The sequence below is a fragment of the Adiantum capillus-veneris genome, chromosome 17, assembly GCF_014529385.1.
Source record: "Adiantum capillus-veneris isolate H3 chromosome 17, ASM1452938v2, whole genome shotgun sequence".
Taxonomy (NCBI): Eukaryota; Viridiplantae; Streptophyta; class Polypodiopsida; order Polypodiales; family Pteridaceae; genus Adiantum; species Adiantum capillus-veneris.
Genome location: NC_140947.1, coordinates 129929951 through 129955414, shown reverse-complemented (window position 1 = coordinate 129955414; position 25464 = coordinate 129929951). Strand labels below are relative to the sequence as shown.

Sequence of the window (25464 nt, the reverse complement as noted above, 5' to 3'; positions counted from 1 at the left end):
TCATGGGAACAACAATATTAGCATAGTTTTTAACGAACCTTCAGTAAAAACCTGCAAATCCCAAAAAAATATGTAACTCTTCTAGATTTTAGGAGAAGGCCATTGCCGGATTGTATCCACTTTGGATTGATCCATATATAGCCCATTAGCTGAAATAACATGCCTTAGATAGTGAATTTCTTCTTTTAGAAAATCACACTTAGATTCCTTGGCATATAATTTGTTTGTTCGTAACAATTCGAACACCAACCTCAGATGTTGTAACTATTCTTCTTCAGAAGCACCGTAGACTAGAATGTCATCGAGGAGAACGATGACAAACTTGCCCAAGTATGGCTTCAAGACACTATCCATAAGTGTTATGAATGTTGGGGGCGCATTGGTTAACCCAAAGGGCATCACCAAGAACTCGTAGTGTCCAAACCTTGTTCGGAATGCAGTTTTGGGTATATCAGCAAGTCGAATACGGACTTGGTGATAACCTGACCACAAGTCTATTTTCATAAAAATGCAAGCATGAGTGAGTTTGTCGAACAACTCATCCACTCGTGGCAATGGGTACTTGTTCTTAAGCGTAACCGCATTCAAGCCACGGTAGTCTACGCACATGCGCATACTGTCGTCTTTTTTCTTCACTAATAGGATAGGAGAAGCCCATGGTGAAGAACTGGGTTGTATAAACCCTCTGCTAAGGTAGTCATCTAGCTGACGTTCCACCTCAGCCGCTTGAGAATAACTCATACGGTAGGGTGATTTATTGACAGGTTTACAACCTGCAACCACATTGATGCTATGTTGCACCGATCGTATCGACTGTAATCCTGGTGGCAAATCATTAGGAAAAACATCTTGAAATTCCTTCAATATTTTTGTAACTCACTAGCAACGTTTGCTTGTTTGGAAGTAGCCATTGGTGGAAGAGATGAGAGAGAAGCATGCGGCGTTGAGGAATGTTCAACAGATTCAATGTTAGAGAGAAAACAAGACAGTGAGTAACACAAGAAAACTTGATCTATTTTATTATAAAAAACGAGCTGCATAAGCTTAACTGTACAAATCAATGGTGAAGAAGGTACATCCTTCTCTCCTAACAACAACAGATATGCGCCATGGGATTCGAACATCAAGCTGTTGTGCTCATAGCTATGCTTCAGTGATGGTCCTAGGCTATGCAACCACTTTCTACCAAGGACCACGTCTACCCTCTCCATGTTCATAACCTGAAAATCCAAGGACGTGGAGTAACCTTGTACTTGCAACGGAACATCTCGGACTTGAGTATCCCAGATTTTGGTATCATGTCCATTCATCATTGCTACCTTGTAGCGGTAGATACTCGGAGTTTGAGGCAATTTGAGTTTTTCATCAATCCGTAATTGATGAAATTGTGAGTAGCACCGTCATCTACCAAGATGCGCACCTTGTGCCCTTGCAGAGATCCGTGCATACGTACTAACTCATGTGGTCCAAAGGTTTGTTGCCACATGGAAGATGTGAGACAACATTCATGCACCACCTCAGTGTGTGTTACTTCCACTATAGAGAATCGTGAGGAAGCTCAAGAGGCAGCAGTTGCACCGTGTGTACTGCTTTCTCCTTACCATGAGCAACAGATTTCCCCTTGGGACAATCCTTTTTGCCATGATCGCTTCCTAAACATTAAAAGCATAATTTCTCTTTCTTAGCTTTATCAAAGTCCTCAAGAGAGAGAGGACCTCTGGACCCCTTGGGTTTTTTAGATGCTTCTGAATTGGCTACTATAAATTTCCTTTTATTATGCCCATATTGAGTGTGTGTATTACCATGTGTATTAGCAGGCACGTGAATATTATGTGCTTTCTTTTCATCTGGATCATCGTGAATATGTGTTTTCACTATGACTTCCTCAAGTGTTTTAGGGTCTTGGGTCTTGACGTACTTCTTAAGCTCTGGTGTCAGACCACGTATAAAACCCTGTACTTGTTGAAAGTTATCTAAGCCTTCCAACTTGAGGATAACATCCCGATAGTGAGATATATATTCAAGAAATGATGGGTATTGGCGCATGGAACACGTGTCCCAAGCTTTCCAATTCCGACTTGCCTCATTTGTAGGCAAAAATTCTTTGCGAAACATAGCTTCAAAAGCTGCCCAACTCTGTGGTATGATATTCTTCTCCTTGAGAGGCATCCACCATTTGTAGGCCTTGCCTTCCAGGGTTAAGCTCATTTGTAGAGCTCTGACTACGTCCGGAGTACGCAGTAAGGCGTGAATTCCATCCCACTTGCTGAGAAAGATATTCACTACATCCTTATTGCGGTCTTGGTCTTCTCCCTTAAAAATCGGTGGTTTGGTGTTTTTCAACAACTCATCCACCTCTTTTGTAGTGAGAGTGTGCAAAGTATCAGCAGTTGGGCCTTGCCCTGGATTAGAAGGGCCTTGCCTTTGTGTAGCAACGTACTCATGCATGTGTGTGTCAGCAGGGCCCTTGGACTGCTGTTGCATTAATTGAATCACTAATGTGGATAGTTTAGTGACATTTGCATTTAAAGCTTTAAAACTTTCATCCATGATTGACATGCGTGTCTGAAGTGCACGAAATTCTTGAATGTCGAGCAATTCATAAGTGTCATCACCTGCCGTCACATCGTAGGTACTCTCCTTGAGAGGATCCGGCCGCAGGCCATCATGGGCAGGATCAGGCGTACTTTGCTCAAAATCAAAAGTCATATTGATATCTGAATCCATGGCAACACAATGCGGTGCAAGGAATAGTCAAAATAATACATGTGATTGAGAGCACTTGCAAAGTTGAATTAGCCTTGCTAATTCCGTCAAAGTCGTTAGTATCCAGGTGGAAATCGATCCGAAATGTCCGCCGTATAGGGAGTTCCTTAATCCCTTGTAGCCGAATCAATTATGCGTGCAACCGTTAATTGATTTTGAAATATAATGTCACTTTGAACTCCCCTTGAGATGTTTTGATTAAATTTCTAAGTTTCTGCCGATAATACACAGAAAATATGTGTGTCGAAGTACTTGTCGGCCGTGTTGATATGCCGAGCCTTGCCGAAGCCGCACAAGAGGGAGAGGGGGGTACCCCACAGTGGGTACCGTCCCTTGTGTTTGAAAAAACTTTGGCCATTAACCCCCAAGGGGTTGGGCGCCCGTTGGGTGTGTAGCGAGACTAGCTCACTAGCTATGGCTGCTTGCAGACAGCGCGAGGGGTTGAGCCAAGCTCCCCCGGCCTCGTACAGTGGTTGTCTTCGTGTGCTGCAGGCATGTGAAAGGGTCCACACGCCGACGCGATGTCGTAGAGCCCGCAAGGGCGCCGTTTGGTGCAGGTCCAACCTCGGCAGCTTCTCCTTGCAAGGGCAGTTGCCCACGGATTCGGCCTGTCGTCCTCCTCACAGGAGGTGAGTTCCACGCTCCCTTGACCTCGACATGCAAAAAAGCATGCAAGTTTGTGTGGCTCCCCTCCTCCACGGCTGTGCCTTTCCCAAAAAAGGAACCAAGCTCTTGATACCAATGTTAGACAAGGGGAACTAGAACCTAGGAGTCCACCTCCCAACCACCCACTATATAGCATGGCCCCTGGCCCTTTGCCCTAGTTGGAATCTCTTTCCACACTGCCTAGCCCGGCCTTGCCCTTGTCTAGTCTAGCCTTGCCGGTGTCGTGTGACAGACATACTGTAAGGAGAATATACCACCACTTGGTAGCAATCTCTTGGCTTATATTGAAGGAAAAGAAAGTAGCACAAAGTAAGGACAAAGTAGCTGAAGTTAGTGCTTAGTGTAGCTTACATATAGCCGAGAGAGAGAGAGAGAGAGAGAGAGAGAGAGAGAGAGAGAGAGAGAGAGAGAGAGAGAGAGAGAGAGAGAGAGAGCATCCTATGGTAGACTAAGACAGAAAGGGCTAACAAAGCAAGCTCTAAACTATTTTTGTTTGATGCAACAAGAGGGAACCTCCCCAATTGCAATCACTGTGCTTAATTCATGCAGTCACTCAGGTCTAATGGATGACTATCAAATTCTTTTTGATAGTTGAGGGAAAAATATAGCATGACATTGGATGAAGAGCATTACACTTTTATGGCTGATTTGTTTCAAACGCATGTGCAAGGTTGGGAAGGGTTATGAATGCAAACACATCACAAAATTTGGACACCTCACAAAGCTTGCCATGGAGGATAGCCAACCAAGGAGGAGAGAAGGGGTATAATAGAAGAAAGGGCTTGGAAAGTGCTAATTGCAAGATATGCCCAACATGATTGTGGCGCCCTCACAAAAAAGCGCAAAAGGTGTTTAATGAGTGACATGTATGGAATGTCTCTCTTGGAACGTGTAGATTTGCATGATATGCCCAACATGATTGCTGCAAAGAAGTTTGGGATGCTTTTAGCTGATGTGAACTAAACACCTATTTCCATGCCACCCATTACCCCTTTAAGGCCTTTGGTCTTGCACACATGTTGAACATGGGTGAAAATATTAACATGAGATTGCTTGCAAGGTGGTGTTGCATAAATATGTCTTCCTTGGCAATGCTTTGGACGACATGTATGCCAAATGTGGTATCATTTCATAATAAACTTCTTTATGAGCTGCATCTCCGTGACGTCTTCAATTGCTGTGAGTTGATTGTAGCCTATGTAGACAAAGTTGTGGCTAGGAGGATACGAGGTGTGAAGGCCTTTCTCTAAATGCAATAACATATGTGTACACCTTGAAGCTCGTGGCATTGTCACTTGGACATGTTTGATTGGAAAATGTAGTTGCATTTGAAAACATCAATTTAAAAGTTTAAGTTTCATTAGCAGTTGAGAGGTGAGTTTTCAAGAACTTGAGCTCCAGGAAAAATTGGTACTTTGCAAAATACAACAAGATTCCAAGAATCATTGTTATATATATCCATGAAGTGAACTTAGTTGTGATATCAATAAGTCACTCAACAAGACCTATTGATAATGCTTGAAATTGCACCAAAAGGTTACCTATGACATGGCATCCACAACAAACGAGAAGCATGATGACTCTACACACAATCTAGCACTTTTTTTGAAAAAAGTCTCTTCAATACTAGAGGAGAAGCATAAGTCCAACTCCAACACTAAAGTCTAGCTCCAACACTAGAGATGATAAAAATGATTATGGGTTTTTTTAAAAGGTGGAGAAAGTTTTGCCAACTCCACACTATACATTGTATGTAGCATCATGTGCACTATATATGTGTTTTTGCATATAAAGTTTGCAAATTCGAAAATGTTTTCTGTCCTTCTGTGCTTTTGTGAGACTTATACAACGTTCGGAGTAACTTCAAAAGGAGAGCATCAGGTACATTGACATTCCGCTAAAGAGGTTTAGGAAGAGATGTTGCAAAGCCTTTAGAACAAGATACAATATGATGCAAAAGGTACTCTAACAGTCCGATTTTCAAAAAAGAAAAAAAATCAAAATCACTTAGAGCAAACTAAAAGATTCGGACAAAGCAACCAAACAATTTAAGTTTTCATTCAATACAATTTGTCAAGCAATAAGGCAAACTAGTTGAATTATTAACATGCACCCTTGGTGTTTTGTGAAGGAGCTCGGCCCCAACAATTGCTTTTCAAATCCATATTAAATAAAAAAAAGCCACCAACTCGTGCTTTTCTAGCAGACATAGAAAACACCATCGAGCATGAGGCCGACGAGGAGCCAGCCATCGACGGGCCTTTCACTGAAAGGTTATCAAGGTCTTGCTTGAAGGATCGATTTTCTGTCCATTCGCTCCTCGATTTTTAAAAGACGTTAACCTGTCTTCTTCTTCATGCGTTCGCACCCATGAACTCTTCTCGCTTCAAAACAGGGGCGTGAAAAGAGCCCCAGGTAAAAAAGCTTCTTTTGAAAACCCTAAGCTGCAATTCGTCCAGGCAGGAAGTGGGGATGCCTTCATCTCCATCTTTCACCAAAAAGTCTGGTCCATTTCGAGCAAATGGGTGGCAGGACAGGGGAGCTTCACGATCTGGTAGCTTGAAGTTGCGCCAGGTTTTCATCTTTCTGGTAGTGGGCTTACTGATCTTGGCAGTAATCGTCTTCAAAAGTGATGTTTCTTCAGTTGTTTCACATCGCTCCTCCCGCCATTCCCAACAAAATGCTGGTTGCATTAATGTAGAAGACACACTAAGAGCCAAGTTCTTCAAGCCAGGCGAGAAGTATCCTGGTTGGACAGGCGGCGCAAAGGACGTGTCAGAACAAGCTCTTGCTGGCCGCAAAATTGGACAGGATTTGCTTAGCTTAGATGAAGGAAACAGCCTTTCCAGGCCTAAAGTTCTTGGATTTGTTGGTATCCAGACTGGTTTTGGCTCTTCTGATCGTCGGAAAGCGCTAAGGGAGACTTGGTTTCCATCAGATCCAGAGGGCCTTTTCAGGTACCAAAACTTTCCTGCCTCTTAGATACTTAATTGCACTCAAGGTGTTTTCTACACTCAAGGTGTTTTCTATTTCAGATGGATTTTATGGATGCTTGGCTAGAGTTTTTTGGTACAGAAACAAACCGCCTGCATGCACACACCCACCTGAACGCATGCACATTCACTCATGTTATAGTAGTGCTGTATGTATGACTTGTGGAAACCCTCAGCACGAGGAAAAACACCCAAAGAGTACTGTATGCAAAAGTGAGAACTCCCTAGAGAACTAATTCCATATGGTTTAAAACCAATTGAAATAGAGTTGTCAACTGTGGACTCTCTAGTCACATAATTTACAACTGAGAGCTTTATACGCTGCCCTGAGTTTTCTTTGCCAATCTGTGTGTAGGTTGGAGCAGGCTACTGGATTGGCGTTCCGATTTATCATTGGAAAGACTGCAGATTCACAAAAGATGGCAGAACTTGATGAAGAGATTGAAAAATACAATGATTTTCTGCTCATCGATTTCGAAGAAGAGTATTTGAATCTTCCCAAAAAAACGTATGAGAGTTTAATGGTATTTTTGAACTTCATCTGTTTCTGAGTTGATACTGCTTGAAGTACTCAGTTGGCTGCACTATTTTCAGACAATAACTTTAGTGGATGTTTAGGACCTAGGTTATACAAAATGAAATATCAGTATGCAAAGCTGTACTGGCATTTTGAAGAGCTGTACTAATCTTTGTCTCTGGTGTGAGCTAGAGTGCCCTAGAGAAGCCCTGAACTCCCACTCTGAGTCACAGATCCTTGTTTTTTTAATCTAAAAAATAAGCAGAGGCCCTATGCGATGAAGTGTGGCAAAGCTGACATGATCACGGCCAAGAGCTCTTTTTCATAGACTTGCATAGTCCTCTCTGGCCCTTGCAAAATTCGGCTTTCATAAGCTACTACCCGTCCATCTTGCATTAGCACTGCTCTGATGCTACTGCCACACATGCTACTGCCACACGCGTCACACTGGACCACAAATGACTTCCTGAGATCTGGCAAAACAATTACTGGATCTGAAGTCAACTTTTCCTTCAAGCGACTAAAAGCTGAAATCTCTTTTTGGGTCCATCTGAAGGTGACCTCTTTCTTTTGCAAAGCGTGGAGAGGCGATGCTATCTCTGCAAAATTTCTGATAAACCTTCTTAGTAGGAACACAATCCCAAGAAGCTTCTGACATCGTGCACAGTCTTCAAGTCTGGCCATGTCTTGATAGCTTCGACCTTTGCGGGATCCATTCTAACACCATCCTTTGAGACTATGTGGCCAAGAAAGTGGATCTCTTCGAGGAAGAATTCACTTTTCTTAGGATTGACAAGTAACCTGTGATGACTGTGCAGCTCTTCGAACACAATGGTCAAGTGACGCCTATGCTCCTCTTCATTCTTCGAATACACTATCATGTCATCGAAGAACGTCCCAACAAACTGTTGATGCGAGCGGAAAATCCGGTCCATCATTTTTTTGAACGTGGCAGGAGCATTTGTTAGCCCAAACGGCATCACTAGAAACTCATAAAGGCCAAATGTCGTTCTAAACGCAGTCTTGTGCACATCCTCTAGGCTTATACGAATCTGATGGTACCCACTCTTCAGGTCTATCCTGCTGAAAATTGCAGCACCCTCTAAACGATCGAGAATATCATCAATGCGAGGAATAGGAAACCTATTCTTGATGGTATTCTTATTCAACGCACGGTAATCAATACACATGCGCCATGAGCCATCCTTCTTCTGCACTAGGAGCACTGGGGAGCAAAAGGGTGAAGAACTAGGCTGAATCAGCCCCTTCTCTAATAACTCCTCAACCTGGCCCATAATCTCTTTCTGCTACGCCGCACTAACCCTGTAGGGAGGTCTATTTGGTGGGCTACACCCTGGCACCAAATCTATCCGATGGTCCTCAGGTCTCTCTGGCGGCAATTGCGACGGTAATGAATCAGAAAAACAGTCACTAAACTTTTGCAAAAATGCTGACCTTTCTTTATCTAACACAGATAAATTTGACTGATCCCTATCTGAGACATCACGTGCAAAAATCAAGTACACAGAAAGATGATTCTTTATTACAGAAGTGATAGCAGAAGCAGATACAATAGGGACTGACTCTCCTTTAAGCTTTACATCCAAGATGTGAGTTTTGCCCCTATGCTGTACAGTGATCTTTTTGTTGTAGGCATCCAAGACTCCATGCACTCGGAACATCCACGGGATCCCCAACAAGGCGTCACATCCTTCCAGCGGCATGATGTAGAACTCTTCTGTGTCCACATACGATTGAATATGCAGACGCAGTTTTCCAATAATGGGAGTAACACACTCTGAGTGGCCAGGACATGCCAACCTTGCCTCTGCTGTGTACCCCATCTCTTCAGCTCTGCTGCCCAGCTTCATAGCTAACTCTGGTGAGATAAAGTTGGCTTTGGCACCTGGATCAAAGAAGATGAGTGCCGTCTGATCCCTAACTTTACCCCATGTGTAAGGTGCAGTGGAATGAATGTTTGAACTTTGCTCAAGATGAGTGCTCCGAACTGTGCTCAAGGTTCCTTTTGTTCTTATGGAAGGGAGAGCCTTCCGTTCTTAATGAGAGAGTGCTATGATCACAACAAAGTGAATGGACACTGTGCGTAAAGGTGCATGAGACTGAGAGATAGAGAGAGAAGAGAAATACGACACCAGAGACGTAAAACCCTCCTCCGAAGGCCCCACTCCTATGGCGAGAGCGGTCTACTTATGATTGCACAAATCTCTACAATGCTTGGACTTGCCGTCGACGACGATGAGGAGGAGGACGACGAGACGGGCTGAAAACTGAAACTGCTAAGGGCTGAAATCTGCAAATCTTTATCTGCTGAATTGTGACTCTATGTTGGTGACGATGTCGATGGCGACGGTACGACGATGACGTACTGAAAACGCAGATGCTGAAATCTGCGTTTTCTGGGTTGAAACTTGTAAGGTGCAGCGGAATGAATGTTGTATTTTCTCAAGATTAGTGATCTTTATTTGCTCAAGGTTCCTTTTAGTTCTTAGGGAAAAAGAGAGCTTTCCGTCTTATGGAGTGCTGTGGTCACGACAAAGTGGGTGGATATTGTGCGTGCAAGTGAATGAGACTGAGAGAAGGAGAGAGAAGAGATACGACACCTTAGAGTTGTAAAACCCTCCTTCGAAGGCCCCACTATCGTCGGCGAGAGTGGTCTACTTTGATTGCACAAAGGTGTACAATGCGTATGCAATGGGACTATGCCGATGATAACGACGGTGATGACGATGACGACTTGGGTTGAAACTGTGGATCTTATATATGCTGAATTTCTTGGACTGTTTCGGGCTGAAAATGGACTGTTTTCTTGTGGTGTTTATGGCTGAAAATGATCGCTTCCTTCGGGGTTCATGCCAAGGATAAAACGCTGGGGATCTGTACCCTTTTTGGCTGAGTTTCTGCTGCTGCTTGAAGGCTGAAAAACGCTGGTCTTATATGTCTACTCTATGCTGAAAAACGCTGGCATGGCAGCAGATAAGGCTGCGTTTTTATGGGCTAGCATGCTGCTGTGAAAAACGCCACCATATGCTGAAAACGCTGAGTTCTACTGCTGGTCTGCAGTCCCAAAAACGCTGGTGATGGGTGTTGCCTGTAGGGGACACAATCGCCGGGGAATGGAGGTCGTGGGCGATGGACTGCTGTAGGGGGAAGCGCCAGGTTATGCAAGAAGCTTAGGCGACAGAAATGCTTGAAAACGCCAAGGGGATGGGAGAGGTATGGCGAGGCTAAGTGCTGAGGGGGGGTACTGCTGAGAAGTTTCCTGTTGAGCGGAAAGCTCCTGTTGCCTCTTCTGCCAGAAAGTGCTAACTTGGGTTTGCTTATATATTAACTTAGCAAAATTGCCCTACCTACTTTTGTTGGAAAGTCACTTAAAAATAATAAGTGAAAATACCAATAAATAGGAAAATAGGCTAAATGTACTGGAAAATTCCCCTAACTGATGCTAATGGATTCTGATGGGAATTCCGATGATCATGCTGTGTGCTACCGGAGGATATGCATCTATGCTAAGTGACTAGGCATGCACGGTCTACGAATAGACTCACAAAAGTGCCAGATCACTGCCAAATCTAGACTGATGGACTGACTGAACCCTGCTGTGGTGTAGCTTGTCCACGGACACATAGGGTTGGGATGTGTCACGTGACATCCCCTCCTTTTCAAAGTGAGGTACTGGTACCGAACTGTATGGCGTCGAGGGAGATCGCCAACAGCATCCGGAATCCTGGAAGGGACTCTTCGCCGGCCCACTCTGCTGTGTGGGTCGAGCGGTACTTGAACTTCATAAAGGTCTGCAACGCTTGCTTCTTTGGGCCGCGCCGAAAGCGAGACAAACTCTTTTGAATCTCCTTCCTTGCGTCAAGTTCGTCTAGAGTCCCGCTTCTTTCGTCTTCAAGAATCTCCATGGCTGAAAATTCTTGAAACCATCTCCAACACAAAACCATGAATATACCCATTCCATGTAAAGTGAAGGAAAAAAATCTTGTCTTCTCTAAAGACTGTGTATGCAATGTAGATGAACATAGAGACGGAGTGACAACCCGTTCATCAAACACATGCAAACAATGAGATCGAATCTTTTCTGTTGGATCGAAATCAATCAACTGTGGCAAATCACAATGGAAATGCCCATGCTTGGTGCTCATACTATCACGTGCTCGTTCGGAAACTGTGTCATGCCAAGGAAGAGACATGGAATGTGACTTCCTTACATATTAACTTTTCAGCTTTTCATGAAGAGTCCGCATACATTCGTGCTCATCCATGAGAGAAACGTGCTCAACATACAATATGTCATGCCTACGAAAAGGGATCACATAACGATGCTAACTAAAATACAGGAAACCTTCACGAATGAAACACTCGAACAATGCGTGCGTATCAATCATGCGAACACATAATACTTCCTGTAATGGTTCTCTGGACCAAGGCTCGAGAGCCAAGATCGGTTCTTCGGGATCTATCGAATCTTCTTGTGGGGGATCTGTGGACCTGGACTCGAAAGCCGAGATCAATTCTTGGTGATTGATCGAATCTACAACGAGGTTAGCTTCGCTAGAAAAAGCATCAACTAACACATCATCCTTGTCAACAATCACATCGTCTTCATGCAAATCATCATGCTGGTCATTGTCATCCAAATCATCATGCAAATCATTATCCTTCAAATCATCATGCTTCTCATAATCATGCAAATCCTGTGTATCATGCTTTGGAGAAAAAGAGATTGAGAGAATCTCCTTATCCCGAATCCTTTCAACCTTGTCTTGCATATTAGCAATGAGAGATGGAGAAGGAGCAATGTCCTCTCCATGAATGACAATAGGAGAATCACTGTCGGCATTGAGAGTTATAGTGTTAGCCGAAAATTTCATGAGAGCGTCATTATCACAAAACCATCGAATGCCTAAAATCATATCACATCCTGAGAGAGGAGAAACAACAAATCTTCTAGTGAAGGCAGTCTGTTGAATTGCAAACAACACATCAAGGCACTCCTCTGTGATGAGAGCGTTCATACCAGGACGAAAGCCAAAGACTTCGATAGGAGATCTTGGACTAACTTCGAGGCGGGCTCTCTCAACAAGGGAGGAATTGATCACATCATGCATACTATCTGGGTCAAACAATATGACAAAACGGTGCCCCGAGGTACGACCATAACATTTAATGAGAGAATCATCAATGGGAGGGTCCTGAGAAACTTTGGGCACAATTGTGTTATCATTCATTGCATTGACAGATGTAGTGGGTGCTGTGGGTTCTTTAGATTCATTCGATTCAAGCTTAGGACATGTTCTTTTTATGTGACCCTTAATGTGACAATGAAAACAACGACCTTCCTTAGAATAAGTGCTTTGTTCTTCCGAAGTGATGTATCCTCCTGCAATTCCTTGTGCTACCTTTTCATCTGGAGTAAGCTTAGGTTTAGCAGTTGTGTTAGCCTTACCCTTAGATTCATTGGAAGAATTCTTTGACGAGATACTGTTGGTAGATTGGTTAGAAGAGTTATCATTCTTACCATTCTTACCGTTCTTACCGTTCTGAGAAGTCTGCGAGGTACTTGTGGAAGTCTTGTTCTCCTTAGGCTTTCCCTTGTTGTGGTTCATCTCTTGTGCGAGAGCAATCGCTACCGCCTTGTTGAGATCGATTGGATCGAGTACCTCGACATCGTACTTGATATACTCGTCCAATCCAAAGAGAAAAACCTCTTTGCGCTCATCATCTGATTTGCGTAATTGGGTACCTAGTTGCAAAACACGATTAGAGAAAGACATAACCGACATACCGTTTTGCCTGGGAGCTCGCCAATTGTCCTTCAATCGTGCAAGGTACTGAGGTGGCATAAACCGTGCGTTGAGCTTGTCTTAGAAATCAGCCCAACTAAAAGAGAGGGGCGTGAAATCGTCGGCTGTCTCTAGGTGCGCGGCTAGCTGTGCCTCTTGCCATGCATGGTACCAAAATGGCATCACTGGCAAGGTACATAGCTGCCGTCAAAACTTTGCTATTGCTTGTCTTCTTAGTTGTCGCAAAATAAGCATTAAATTGATGCAACCAAGAATGAATAACGGTAGCATCCATCTTACCATCATACTTACTGAAAATCAACTTTTTTATGATTGGATGGTTGGAATCCGCGTTGTGGCTTGCACCACTTGACGAACTTCCACGATCTTTGGGTGGTTCGGTCTTGGAGGCTAGGACTTGGGCAATCAATTGTTGAGTGCGTAGCTCTCGTCGAGCCTCACGCTCGGCCTCCAAAGCCAATCTACGAGCTTCACGCTCGGTCTCCAATGCTGCGTTTCTTGCTGCCGCTTCTTCCTTCCTTAGTTCTTTTCTTTCTTTTCTTACGTCGCGCTCGCGTTCTAAAGCAAGGCGCTTGTCTTCGTGTCTATCCATCATGGCCATCATCTGCTTCATCATTGCCTCCATAGGGTCTGGCGTAGATGGCGAAGGGGGAGGGTTGAAGAAATCATCTCCGGGTGGGGACGAGTCTCTGTCGCCTCTCTCATGCTCATCACCTGTATGCGAAGTATCCATTCCGCTTTGGGTGACGACCATGCACTATGATCTTGGGGTCTTAAGCTCGTGAGGAACTTGGGTTCTTGAGGGTCTTGAGGTTCTTGAGGTCCTTGATTCGTGAGAATCTTGGGTTCTTGAGGTTCTTGAGGTTCGTGAGGTTCTTGAGTCTTGAGGGACTTGGGTTCTTGGGGTTCTTGAGGTTTTCTTTCGCTTGCAAATCGCGTTGGAGAAGGATCTTCTCTTCACCCGAGTTCTACCCTTTTTTGCGGGCGCACCCCTTGGCGGCCTTGCGCTCACACCAAGGTTGCTTTTTCCCACCTCACGTCGATTGGCCGGCCGCTAAATGCACGGTCCGCTCTCAATGAGTGAAAAGAGACACAAGGGGAGGCTGGACAAACCCTTCTTTCTTGGGATTCTTGTCACTCTTCAACAAAACACGATTAGGAATCGCCACGCCCAAGTAAACTTGGGTTCGTGCGACCGCAACAAGCAAAAAAATTCTTGTGGTTCTTTCCTTGAGTAATGCAGTACACTTCCAAAGCTCTGATACCAATGTAAGGTGCAACGGAATGAATGTTGTATTTTCTCAAGATTAGTGATCTTTATTTGCTCAAGGTTCCTTTTAGTTCTTAGGGAAAAAGAGAGCTTTCCGTCTTATGGAGTGCTGTGGTCACGACAAAGTGGGTGGATATTGTGCATGCAAGTGAATGAGACTGAGAGAAGGAGAGAGAAGAGATACGACACCCGAGAGTTGTAAAACCCTCCTTCGAAGGCCCCACTCTCGTCGGCGAGAGTGGTCTACTTTGATTGCACAAAGGTGTACAATGCGTATGCAATAGACTGATGCAATGGGACTATGCCGATGACGACAACGACTTGGGCTGTGTAACAGACTTGGACACTCCAAGTCAAGAATCAACCGCGACAGCACCAAATAACCACTTCGAAACAATTCACAGATCACAATAGATTTGCACTGGCCCGGCGGAGTTCCGTGCCTAGAGATATTGGCCCCAAAGACTGGCGCCCCTTTCGGTATTTCTTTTTATATTTATCAATCATCAAAGTACAAGAGAGCGGTTAGGGTTTCACTCTCAGACTCTGCGTCCAGATGCTCTGAGAAGTGAGGCCCTCACCACTAATTTAAAGGTTACAAGGGATGCCCAAAAGCAGAGCCCCAAAAGCTTCAAAATCAAAAGCAATTGCTCTCTCTCTCACAGAGAGTCAAAACATGAAAGCAAAAGCATTCTCTCTCTCTTTCTCATTTAAGTAGAGAAAAAGAGAAATTTGCGTCGCTCATCATTTTCCTTTTTTTTTTTTCTTTATAATAATAATCCGCCTCCGCGATTTCCGGAAATTAGGGTTTCTGGCAGAAATTAGGGTTTGCAGGAATTTTAGGGTTTCTGGCAGAAATTAGGGTTTCTGCTGTCCGCCACGTCATCACTTTGTGACATACCCCCCTCTTGAAAGCATTGTAATCGACCGCAATTACGCATGCAAAACCGACAAAAGCCATAAACTGTCTTAGCAGACACTGACTGTTAGTACCTACGTACTAGGAACACACATCTAGCACATGTACAAAATCGACAGTCACATCACACGACATCACAGGACATCACCAGACATCACAGGACATCACATGACATTCAACATTCATTCGGATCTTAGACCATGATTTATCGGCAATGTAGCTAGCAATCACATCTAGGTCCAATCGGGACCTCATCGATGTTCGATTGACTAACCCCTATTGCAACCATGTCTATTCGAGATCAATCAGACCAAAATGCTGCAGTCATTTCGTCTATCAGTTCCTGCACTCACAAGAAGTCAAGAACAAATTAGTATCATAATCAGGAATTCCATTTCATAAAGTCATCGAGCAGAATACTGTCAGCTCTCAGTATCCGTGAAGCTCAAAGAGACATCAGTGACTTTAGTATCAGAATCGAGGCATCTGTTGACAAGGGAGCGGAGTGACTCCCCTCTTGTGCATCCCACTGCACCAGATCTCCGGCCAAGCTGAATTCTGGGTTCCGTTTGGAGTAGACTATGCTAAACCAAAACATCGAGGTAAAGTTTCACAATCCGAGGAGTATCTGCTAGGTCCTCCTCCTCCATCCACTTCGCATCAAATGCAAGAAAGTTCTTGAACTTAACCAAGAACCGCCTTCGGACTTTACCTTTCTTCGTATCATTATGTGCCGAAATCTGTTCAGGAACAAGGATCTCCTCGTTTTCTTCCACTTTGGGTTGCTCATCAGGCTCCCCATCATCAGGCACATCACCCTTAACAGGTTTCAAGAGACTCACATGCAATGCATTGTGAATCCTCCAAGTATCTGGCAGTTTCAATCGGAAGGAGACATCATTTATCTTGTCAGTAATCTGGAAAGGTCCGTAGTATCACATACTAAGCTTTGGAAAAAGCCTCTCCTTTCCCTTTTTCTTTCTTAGGCGTGCCTTCTCAAAAGTAAGAGCACCCAATCATCCTCCTTCAGTTTCCAGTCGCGACGATGGCGATCCGCTGCCTTTTTCTGTCGTTCTTGAGACTCCTGCAAAGTCTCGCGAACCTTGGCAAAAGCTGTATCCAAATCTCGCGAATATTCATCCGCTTCAAATATCTAATCTTTCGTGCTCAGGAAGGATGGAACCTTCGCAGCACTTTCAACAATCTCACATGGCGTCTTCCCCGTCGAAGAGTGTATCGTGTTATTGTAGGCAAATTCCACCAAAGGTAATGTCTTTTCCCATTGAGTCTTCTGATGCGAGATACAAGACTTCAATAAATCTAAAATCACTGAATTGGCAATCTCAGATTGCCCGTCAGTCTGCAAGTGGAACGATGACGAGAACTGCAACCGCGTGCCAATGTTCTCCCAAATTGCCTTCCAAAACAAACTCATAAATCTGGGGTCACTGTCGAAGACAATCGTCTCAGACGTGCCATGTAATCGGAAAATCATCGTGATCATTCTGTATTCTCGGGAGATGAAAAAAAATGAAATCCATTTCAATATTTTCCCAGGGGCGGGTGGGTATGGGTAAAGGCTGTAACAATCCCTGTGCCTTATGCCTGTCAAACTTGACCTTTTGGCATACCAAGCAACTGCGCACAAACTCTTCCACATCCTTTTTGAGTCTGGGCCCAAAGAAGTCTCTCTCTACCCCTTTCATTGTGGTAGCAATGCCGCGGTGACCCGTAAAAGGTGGACAGTGGCATTCAGTCATAACCTTTTCCCTCAACGGTTGTGTAACGCACAACATAGTCTTTTTCATCAAGTAGCCTTCCCGAAGGGAGTATCCAGCTACTGTCTCCCCATCCTGTATCCGTGTGAAAATATCTGCAAAATCTGTACCTGTGGCATATTGATCGACCATATCCTCGAAGCTCCTATGATGTATCGTGGAAATTGCCCGAACCAACGGTTTCCGAGACAAAGCATCTGCCACCACATTCTTCTGTCCCTGCACATGGACAATCTGGAAGTGGAACTATGACAAGATGTTCGTCCACCGCATCTGCTTTTCCGAAAGCTGCTTCTATGACAAGAAGTAGCGCCAACTCTGATGGTCTGTAAAGACAGTAAAATCCGCTCCGAGTAGGTAATGCCACCACTGAGTAAGAGCATGGATAACCACCAAAAGCTCTTTCCCATAGATCTGTGCTGTCATCTCCGGCCTAGAGAACAAACGGCTCTCGTAAGCTATGACATGGCCTTCTTGCATCAAGATCGCATCCAGACTACGACCACAAGCATCACAAAAATACTTCAAATGACTTTTGCAAGTCCGGCAAAGTCAAATATGGTCCTGTAGTCAATTTCTCTTTCAATGTCTGAAAGGCAGTCACCTCTGTGGGTCCCCACGAAAAAGGTACTCCTTTCTGTGTCAAGGTATGCAAAGGGGAAGCAACCTCTGCAAACTTTCGTATGAACCGCCTGTAGTACGAACACAGTCCCAAGAAGCTTCTAACTTCATGGACATTCCTCAAATCGGGCCAATCACGGATAGTCTCTATTTTGGCCGGGTCCATTTGCACTCCTGCTGCTGACACAATGTGTCCCAAAAAATGTATCTCAGGTAGGAAAAATTCACTTTTCTTTGCATTAATCACTAACGTGTGATCTCGTAATGCCTGAAAGATTTGAAGCAGATGATCTCTGTGTTCTGCCTCATTCTTGGAGAAAACAATGATGTCGTCAAAGAAAGTGCCAACAAATAGCTTGTACTCTCGAAAAATCCTATCCATCATCCGGTTAAATGTCGCAAGAGCATTGGTCAAGCCAAAAGGCATCACCAAAAACTCAAATAACCCAAAAGTCGTCCGAAAAGTTGTCTTGTAGACATCTCCTGGCGCTATCCTGATCTGATGATATCCACTCTTCAAGTCAATCCTGCTAAAGCACGAGGATCCCTGTAACCTGTCGAGTATATCATCGATCCTAGGAATCGGAAATCTGTTCTTGATGGTGATTTCGTTGAGAGTGCTATAATCGATGCACATTCTCCAAGATCCGTCTTTCTTCAAAACCAACAACACTGGAGAGCAATACGGTGAAGTACTAGGCTGGACAAGACCCTTTTCCAAGAGGTCTTTCACTGAGTTCATAATCTTTTCATTCTGTACTCGGCTCACACGATAAGGTGGCTGATTCGGTGGCGTGCTTCCAGATATCAGATCAATGGTATGATCTTCAGGCCCTCTCAAAAGCAATCGGCATGAGCGTGGAGAAAAAAATCTTGGCGTTCTTTTCTTCAGGTCAAAACATATTCAACTTTTATCCATTGTTCAGTTCTCCCAAAAGAATGAGTAAGAAAACTGAAGTTCATCAAGTACAATCTCTAAGCCCTTCATTTATCAAAGTCGCTTTCTCGGCCCGGTAGTCAACCACGGCGTAGTTCTTGTGGTACCAAGGGATCCCGAGTAGAACGTCACTCGCGTGCCCTGAACACCCCTGTCATTGCAAACGAAGTTTGCCAATGCTCGGTGTAATGGCAACATCCCATCCGGGTGCCAGTCGAACTACCTCCGCCTGTGGCGTCTGTTTGTTGGGCGTAGTTCCAAATCGAGCCGCCAATTCCAAGTGAAAAGAAGTTGGCCTTGGCTCCTTCAAAAGAGCTTCCTGATCCTTCACTTTGCCCCAAAAAAAACGGCAAAGTTTGTACTTTCATTCATTTGATTCGGTGCAAGTCCCACGCCATGTGGTACCAGTTCTGCTTTTCTATCTGCCTTTTTTGCCACATTCCTCAGCTGCTCTCGAACTCTCAGACCTGTCGTCGTCTTTATCATTCTGTTCTTTCTGTGCCTTATCAGGGCACTTCGCGGAGATATGTCCATGTTCCCCGCATCCAAAGCACTTCCCCTCTCTGATGAAGCGAGCTCTCTCCTCAGGAGTAAGCTTGGGTAGTGTATCCTTTTTTTTTTCTCTAGGTTGCTCTTTTTCATTCTACTTTCATTCCCAGAAGTCTGTTCGGCTCGTTGTGTCATGGCCTCATCTGTGGGGTAGGTCAGACTGCCAGAGTGAATGGCAAAGCCCCGCTTCGCATGACTCATCAACTCCTGAATAGAAGCTGACTTTTGTTCCAAGCAGTGATCTCGGATCTCTGTAGGTAGACCCAAGGTAAACCGCTCAATCTGTTCTCTGAACGAGATCTTCTTGAATGAAGAGGCGGGTAGAAAAGAGCTCCAGAATCTTTCACAATAAGCATTGATTGTATCTTTCTTGGTCATCCGAAGATGGTTCCAAGCAGCTCGTACATCTCGTTCATATTCTTGCGTCAACCAAGAAGAAATAAAAAGCTTCTTAAATTTCAGCCATTTAACTGGCACACTCTTGTTAAAAGAAGAGTGGACCACCAAGTACGAGTATTCCCCTTAAGGTAAGAGGTAGCTCTCTGAATCTTGGAGCGCTCTGAATAGCGTCCTTCCGCGAAAGCGATGTCAAACTGCTGAATAAAAGACAAAGCCTTCGAAGCATCTGAGTATCCTGAAAAGTATCAAACTTGATCGAGTGGCCACCTTCCTTAAACTCTCGGACTTTCTTGCTTTTATCTTCGAGAAAGTCATACTGGTTGGCTTTGTAAAAATTCTTCTTGTTCGCATAAAACTTTCCGTCATCAGAATCTGAGCTGTCTGTAGACGAGTCCTCAGTAGAACTGTCAGTCTCTGGGCGAGATTTAGCCTTCTTTGCCTTTCTCTTGCCCTTTCCAAAGCGTTGCTTCTTGCTTCGCTTTTTTACCTTTTCTGTCTTCTTTGCTCGAATCCGAGGAGCTAGAAGAACTGTCAGAAGAAGAAGAAGAAGAAGAACTGGGTAGGTCTTCAAACTTGACGCGCTTCTTCAATTTCTTTGCCTTGTCAAATGTCGACCGACGACCCAAATATCCCGGGAAGTCAGTGCCTTTCTTCTGCTTTTTGCCGTGCTTTTTGGCTTTCTTTTGCGTGTCAAAAAGCTAAGCAATCCGTGCATCAACCACGTTCTCCAGTTCCTGCTCCGTATATTTTCTTGGAGGCAGAAGGTTTCTTGAGAGCGGGTTTCGGGAGTGGTGTTGTGGTTCTCTGCCACTCCATCTGTACCTCTTTCAAAGAGGTCTGGTTTATATATTTTGCCATCTTCGGGTCCTTGGCAAAATTGAGCATCATCTTTGTTGCATCGCCAATCAATTGACGACGCTCCATCTCTCTTTGCTCCGCCTGAGTAGGCCGAGGCGGGCCATACTCTCTGTCTGAATCTTCGCTGTGATCCCAGCCCGCATCTCCCGATGCAGAGGGAGTCGATTGATCATTGCCTGAAGCCATAGGTGCCGCGGAAAAAAATTTTCGGGGATCGGATTTCCCATAGAAGAGAAATCGGCCGTGCTCTGATACCACTGTAACAGACTTGGACACTCCAAGTCAAGAATCAACCGCGACAGCACCAAATAACCACTTCAAAACAATTCACAGATCACAATAGATTTGCACTGGCCCGGCGGAGTTCCGTGCCTAGAGATATTGGCCCCAAAGACTGGCGCCCCTTTCGGTATTTCTTTTTATATTAATCAATCATCAAAGTACAAGAGAGCGGTTAGGGTTTCACTCTCAGACTCTGCGTCCAGATGCTCTGAGAAGTGAGGCCCTCACCACTAATTTAAAGGTTACAAGGGATGCCCAAAAGCAGAGCCCCAAAAGCTTCAAAATCAAAAGCAATTGCTCTCTCTCTCACAGAGAGTCAAAACATGAAAGCAAAAGCATTCTCTCTCTCTTTCTCATTTAAGTAGAGAAAAAGCGAAATTTGCGTCGCTCATCATTTTCCTTTTTTTTTTTCTTTATAATAATAATCCGCCTCCGCGATTTCCGGAAATTAGGGTTTCTGGCAGAAATTAGGGTTTGCAGGAATTTTAGGGTTTCTGGCAGAAATTAGGGTTTCTGCTGTCCGCCACGTCATCACTTTGTGACAGGCTGAAAGTGTGGATCTTCTATATGTTGAATTTCTTGGACTGTTTCGGGCTGAAAATGGACTGTTTTCTTGTGGTGTTTATGGCTGAAAATGATCGCTTCCTTCGGGGTTCATGCCAAGGATAAAACGCTGGGGATCTGTACCCTTTTTGGCTGAGTTTCTGCTGTTGCTTGAAGGCTGAAAAACGCTGGTCTTATATGTCTACTCTATGCTGAAAAACGCTGGCATGGCAGCAGATTAGGCTGCGTTTTTATGGGCTAGCATGCTGCTGTGAAAAACGCTACCATATGCTGAAACCGCTGAGTTCTACTGCTGGTCTGCAGTCCCAAAAACGCTGGTGATGGGGGTTGCCTGTAGGGGACACAATCGCCGGGGAATGGAGGTCGTGGGCGATGGACTGCTATAGGGGGAAGCGCCAGGTTATGCAAGAAGCTTAGGCGACAGAAATGCTTGAAAACGCCAAGGGGATGGGAGAGGTATGGCGAGGCTAAGTGTTGAGGGGGGGTACTGCTGAGAAGTTGCCTGTTGAGCGGGAAGCTCCTGTTGCCTCTTCTGCCAGAAAGTGCTAACTTGGGTTTGCTTATATATTAACTTAGCAAAATTGCCCTACCTACTTTTGTTGGAAAGTCACTTAAAAATAATAAGTGAAAATACCAATAAATAGGAAAATAGGCTAAATGCACTGGAAAATTCCCCTAACTGATGCTAATGGATTCTGATGGGAATTCCGATGATCATGCTGTGTGCAACCGGAGGATATGCATCTATGCTAAGTGACTGGGCATGCACGGTCTACGAATAGACTCACAAAAGTGCCAGATCACTGCTAAATCTAGACTGATGGACTGGCTGAACCCTGCTGTGGTGTAGCTTGTCCACGGACACATAGGGTTGGGATGTGTCACGTGACAAAACTGTAAACCTTGCGGAAACTGACCGTGCGGCGAGGAACTGCTGCAGGAAGGTGAGATTTGCGAGGTTTGGGACTTGATCTGCGGTGTCTAAGGCCTGAAAACTGAAAACGCTGAGGTTTCTTGATGTTCCGTCGCGGTAAATTTGCAAAACGCTAGGGTGTGAAACAGATGCAAAAATGCTAGGGCTGAAAATCTGCAAATCTGTCGTCGGTTGTCTTGTTAGGCAAAACGCTAGGCTGATCTGTTGTTCTATTGCAAAAACGCTAAGGCTCTTGCTGTCTTGTGGTAGCCGAGGTTGATTTGCTGAGCAAAAACTCCAGGCTAGTCTTGATGAAAAACGCTAGGGCTAGGGGAGTCTGCTTCGAGGAGAAAACGCCACCAAGGGAGGTTCTTGCTGAGAAGTTGCCTGTTGAGCACCGGTGCTCCTGCTTCCTCTTCTGCTAGAAAGTGCTTACTCTGGTTTGCTTATATAGTAACTTAGCAAAATTGCCCTACCTACTTTCCAACAAAAGTCACTTAAAAATAATAAGTGAAAAATGTCAAAAATAGGCTAAATGCACTGGAAAATTCCCCTGAAGGATTCTGATGGATTCTGATGGGAATGCTTATGATCATGCTGTGTGCAACCAGAGGATATGCATCTAATCTAAGTATCTGGACATGCACGGTCTGCGAACAGACTCACAAAAGTGCCAGATCACTTTTAAATCTAAACTGACTGGAGTGACTGAACCCTTGTCGTGCTGAAGCTTGTCCACGGACACATAGGGTTGGATGTGTCCCGTGACATCCCCTCCTTTTCAAAGTGAGGTACTGGTACCAAACTGTATGGCGTCGAGGGAGATCGCCAATAGCATCCGAAATCTTGGAAGGGACTCTTCGCCGGCCCACTCTGATATGTGGGTCGTGCGGTACTTGAACTTCATAAAGGTCTGCAACGCTTGCTTCTTTGGGCCGCGTCGAAAGCGACAGTCTTATGAGGCTCCTTCGATGCTTCAATTTCATCTAGAGTCATGCTTCTTTCTTCTTCAAGAATCTCCATGGCTGAAAATTCTTGAAACCACTTCCAACACAAAAACATGAATATAACATCCAAATCATCATGCATATCATTGTCATTCAAATCATCATGCAAATCATTGTCATTCAAATCCTATGTGTCATGCTTTGGAGAAGAAGAGACTGAGAGAGTCTCCGTCTTCTGAATCTCTTGCATCTGTGCCTGCACTTGAGAAAAGAGTCGCAAGAACTCTTGCATGTGTCGGTCGCTCTGTTCTAGTCTTGCTTTGGCTGCCTTTCTTTCTGCTTCTCTTTCTGCTTTGCCTTCTGTGTGTCTGCGATCCATTTCTGCTTTTCTTTCTGCGTGTCTTGCTTCGGGTTCTAACTTCATGTCCATCACCATCTTGTCGAAAGCCTCCATAGGAGTTAGTGCAATCCTTGATATAGATGGGAAAGGGGGAGGGTCGGAAAAACCTCCTGGTGGGGAAAATTCTTCTTCGCCTCTCTCATGCTCATCACCTCCAAGTGAAGTATCCATTCCGCTTCGAGTGATGACCATCCACTCAAGTCGTGGGTTCTTGTGGTCTTGGGTTCTTAAGTTCACGAGGAACTTGGGTTCTTGGGGGTCTTGGGTTCTTGAGGGTTTTGAGGTTCTTGAGGGTTTTCTTTCGCTTGCAATCTGTGTTCGAGAAGGATCTTCTCTTCACCCGAGTTCTTCTCTTTTCTGCGGGCGCACCCCTTGGCGGCCTTGCGCTCACACCAAGGTTGCTTTTTCCCACCTCATGTCGATTGGCCGGCCGCTAAGTGCACGGTTCGCTCTCAATGAGTGAAAAGAGGCACAAGGGGAGGCTGGACAAGCCCTTCTTTTGTGGGATTCCTGTCACTCTTCAAAAACACGATTAGGAATCGACACGCCCAAGCGAACTTGGGTTCGTGCGACCTCAACAAGCAAAAAAAATTTTGTGGTTCTTGTGGTTCTTCCTTGAGTGATACAGAATACTGCCAAAGCTCTGATACCAATGCTAGGTGCCGCAGAATGAATGTTTGAACTTTGCTCAAGATGAGTGCTCCGAACTGTGCTCAAGGTTTCTTTTGTTCTTATGGAAGGGACGATTAGGAATCGACACGCCCAAGCGAACTTGGGTTCGTGCGACCTCAACAAGCAAAAAAATTCTATGGTTCTTGTGGTTCTTTCCTTGAGTGATACAGAATAGTGCCAAAGCTCTGATACCAATGCTAGGTGCCGCTGAATGAATGTTTGAACTTTGCTCAAGATGAGTGCTCCGAACTGTGCTCAAGGTTCCTTTTGTTCTTATGGAAGGGAGAGCCTTCCGTTCTTATTGAGAGAGTGCTATGATCACAACAAAGTGAATGGACATTGTGCGTAAAGGTGCATGAGACTGAGAGATAGAGAGAGAAGAGAAATACGACACCAGAGACGTAAAACCCTCCTCCGAAGGCCCCACTTGTCACCAGCGTGTGACTACTATCTATCCTTTTTGTTGATTTCTTTCTTATTATCTATTTACTTTCACTTTTTGGAAACACCCCTCGGGAAATCTAACTGCCCTGCATTGCATAGCTAGTGTGGAACTGTCCAGAGGGAGTCCAGGCCTGAGGGCAAGAGAGCACTAAGGTTGGACAAGGACTATGGTTAGCCAAGTGGGGTCATTGACTAGCCAAAGTGGAATCCTTTGCTACAGAGGCTACATTTCAGTTTTGGATGTGGCCGCAGTGTACAAAGAGGGTCGGATGACCTAGAAAGATACAATGGCAGCATCTCCTAAAATTTAGGGAACTGCTATTTTGGGACCTGAAAATGTGTTGGCGTCATTACCTCCGGAATGACAAAGGGAACATTTTCTTACTCTGCCGTGAAGTCAACTGGGCAACCGGTTGGGATATTTTTAGGCGGCAACCCCGAAACGGGAAAATGCTTGTAAAAGTGCCAAGTGGCACCTTCTGGTGCACTTGCCTTATGCAACAAGAAGTGGCGCTGAATTTGAAGAGGGGAGAGCCTCATTTTCAGATTTTGTCACAGGTTAAGAGCTATGGAGTGCTTGCTTTCCCTCTTATGCACAGTGCGGTGCCAGGAGTGATGCCCTGCACGCTACGCACTGCTCTCTCTCTCCCCTTTGGCAGTATGTTATGCCCCTCTAGTGGGCTCTTCATTTGACCAATGTACAGTTGTGTGGGTTCATGCGCGATTGCCGAGGCAAGAGCCTCTTGCACAGGTACTGGATTAGCTAGCGGCTAATCCCCCCGCAGGTACAGGTGAATTCGGAGAGGTTTCACGCCAGAAATCTCGTCCGATTCAAAGGGCAAGTAGCCCTACAGGTGCGGGAGCTCGAGGACTTGCTAGGGATGCGACCGGCACGCGAAACGGAGCCCGAAACAGCGAATTACTGCCTGCTGTGTATTTTTGCAGGTTTAGGGTTTTGGCCCTAAACGGACCCTAATACCCCCAGGAGGTTCGGGGACGCAAGGGGATCGCTGTACAGGCGATCTGGCGCATTTTCAGGGCTGAAAACAGAGAATTCAGCGTGCTGCAGATTCTCGCCAGGTTTTGCAAAGCGCCCGTATGCGTCGGGAAAGTCAGTCAATGCATGGGAATACTGACCGTG

The 25464-nt window shown here is 45.0% G+C and overlaps 1 protein-coding gene across 1 annotated transcript in view; it reads left to right on the top strand.

Annotated features, from left to right (window-relative positions):
• Positions 1-5618: 5618 nt before the first annotated feature.
• The window catches only part of LOC147438078 (putative beta-1,3-galactosyltransferase 12), a 43913-nt gene continuing 24067 nt past the window's right edge, over positions 5619-25464 (top strand). Inside the window, exons 1-2 of the mRNA XM_086487439.1 lie at positions 5619-6389; positions 6781-6933. Coding sequence (XP_086343565.1) covers positions 5905-6389; positions 6781-6933 — 638 coding nt within the window. The 5' untranslated portion in view covers positions 5619-5904. The remainder of the gene's footprint in view (positions 6390-6780; positions 6934-25464) is intronic.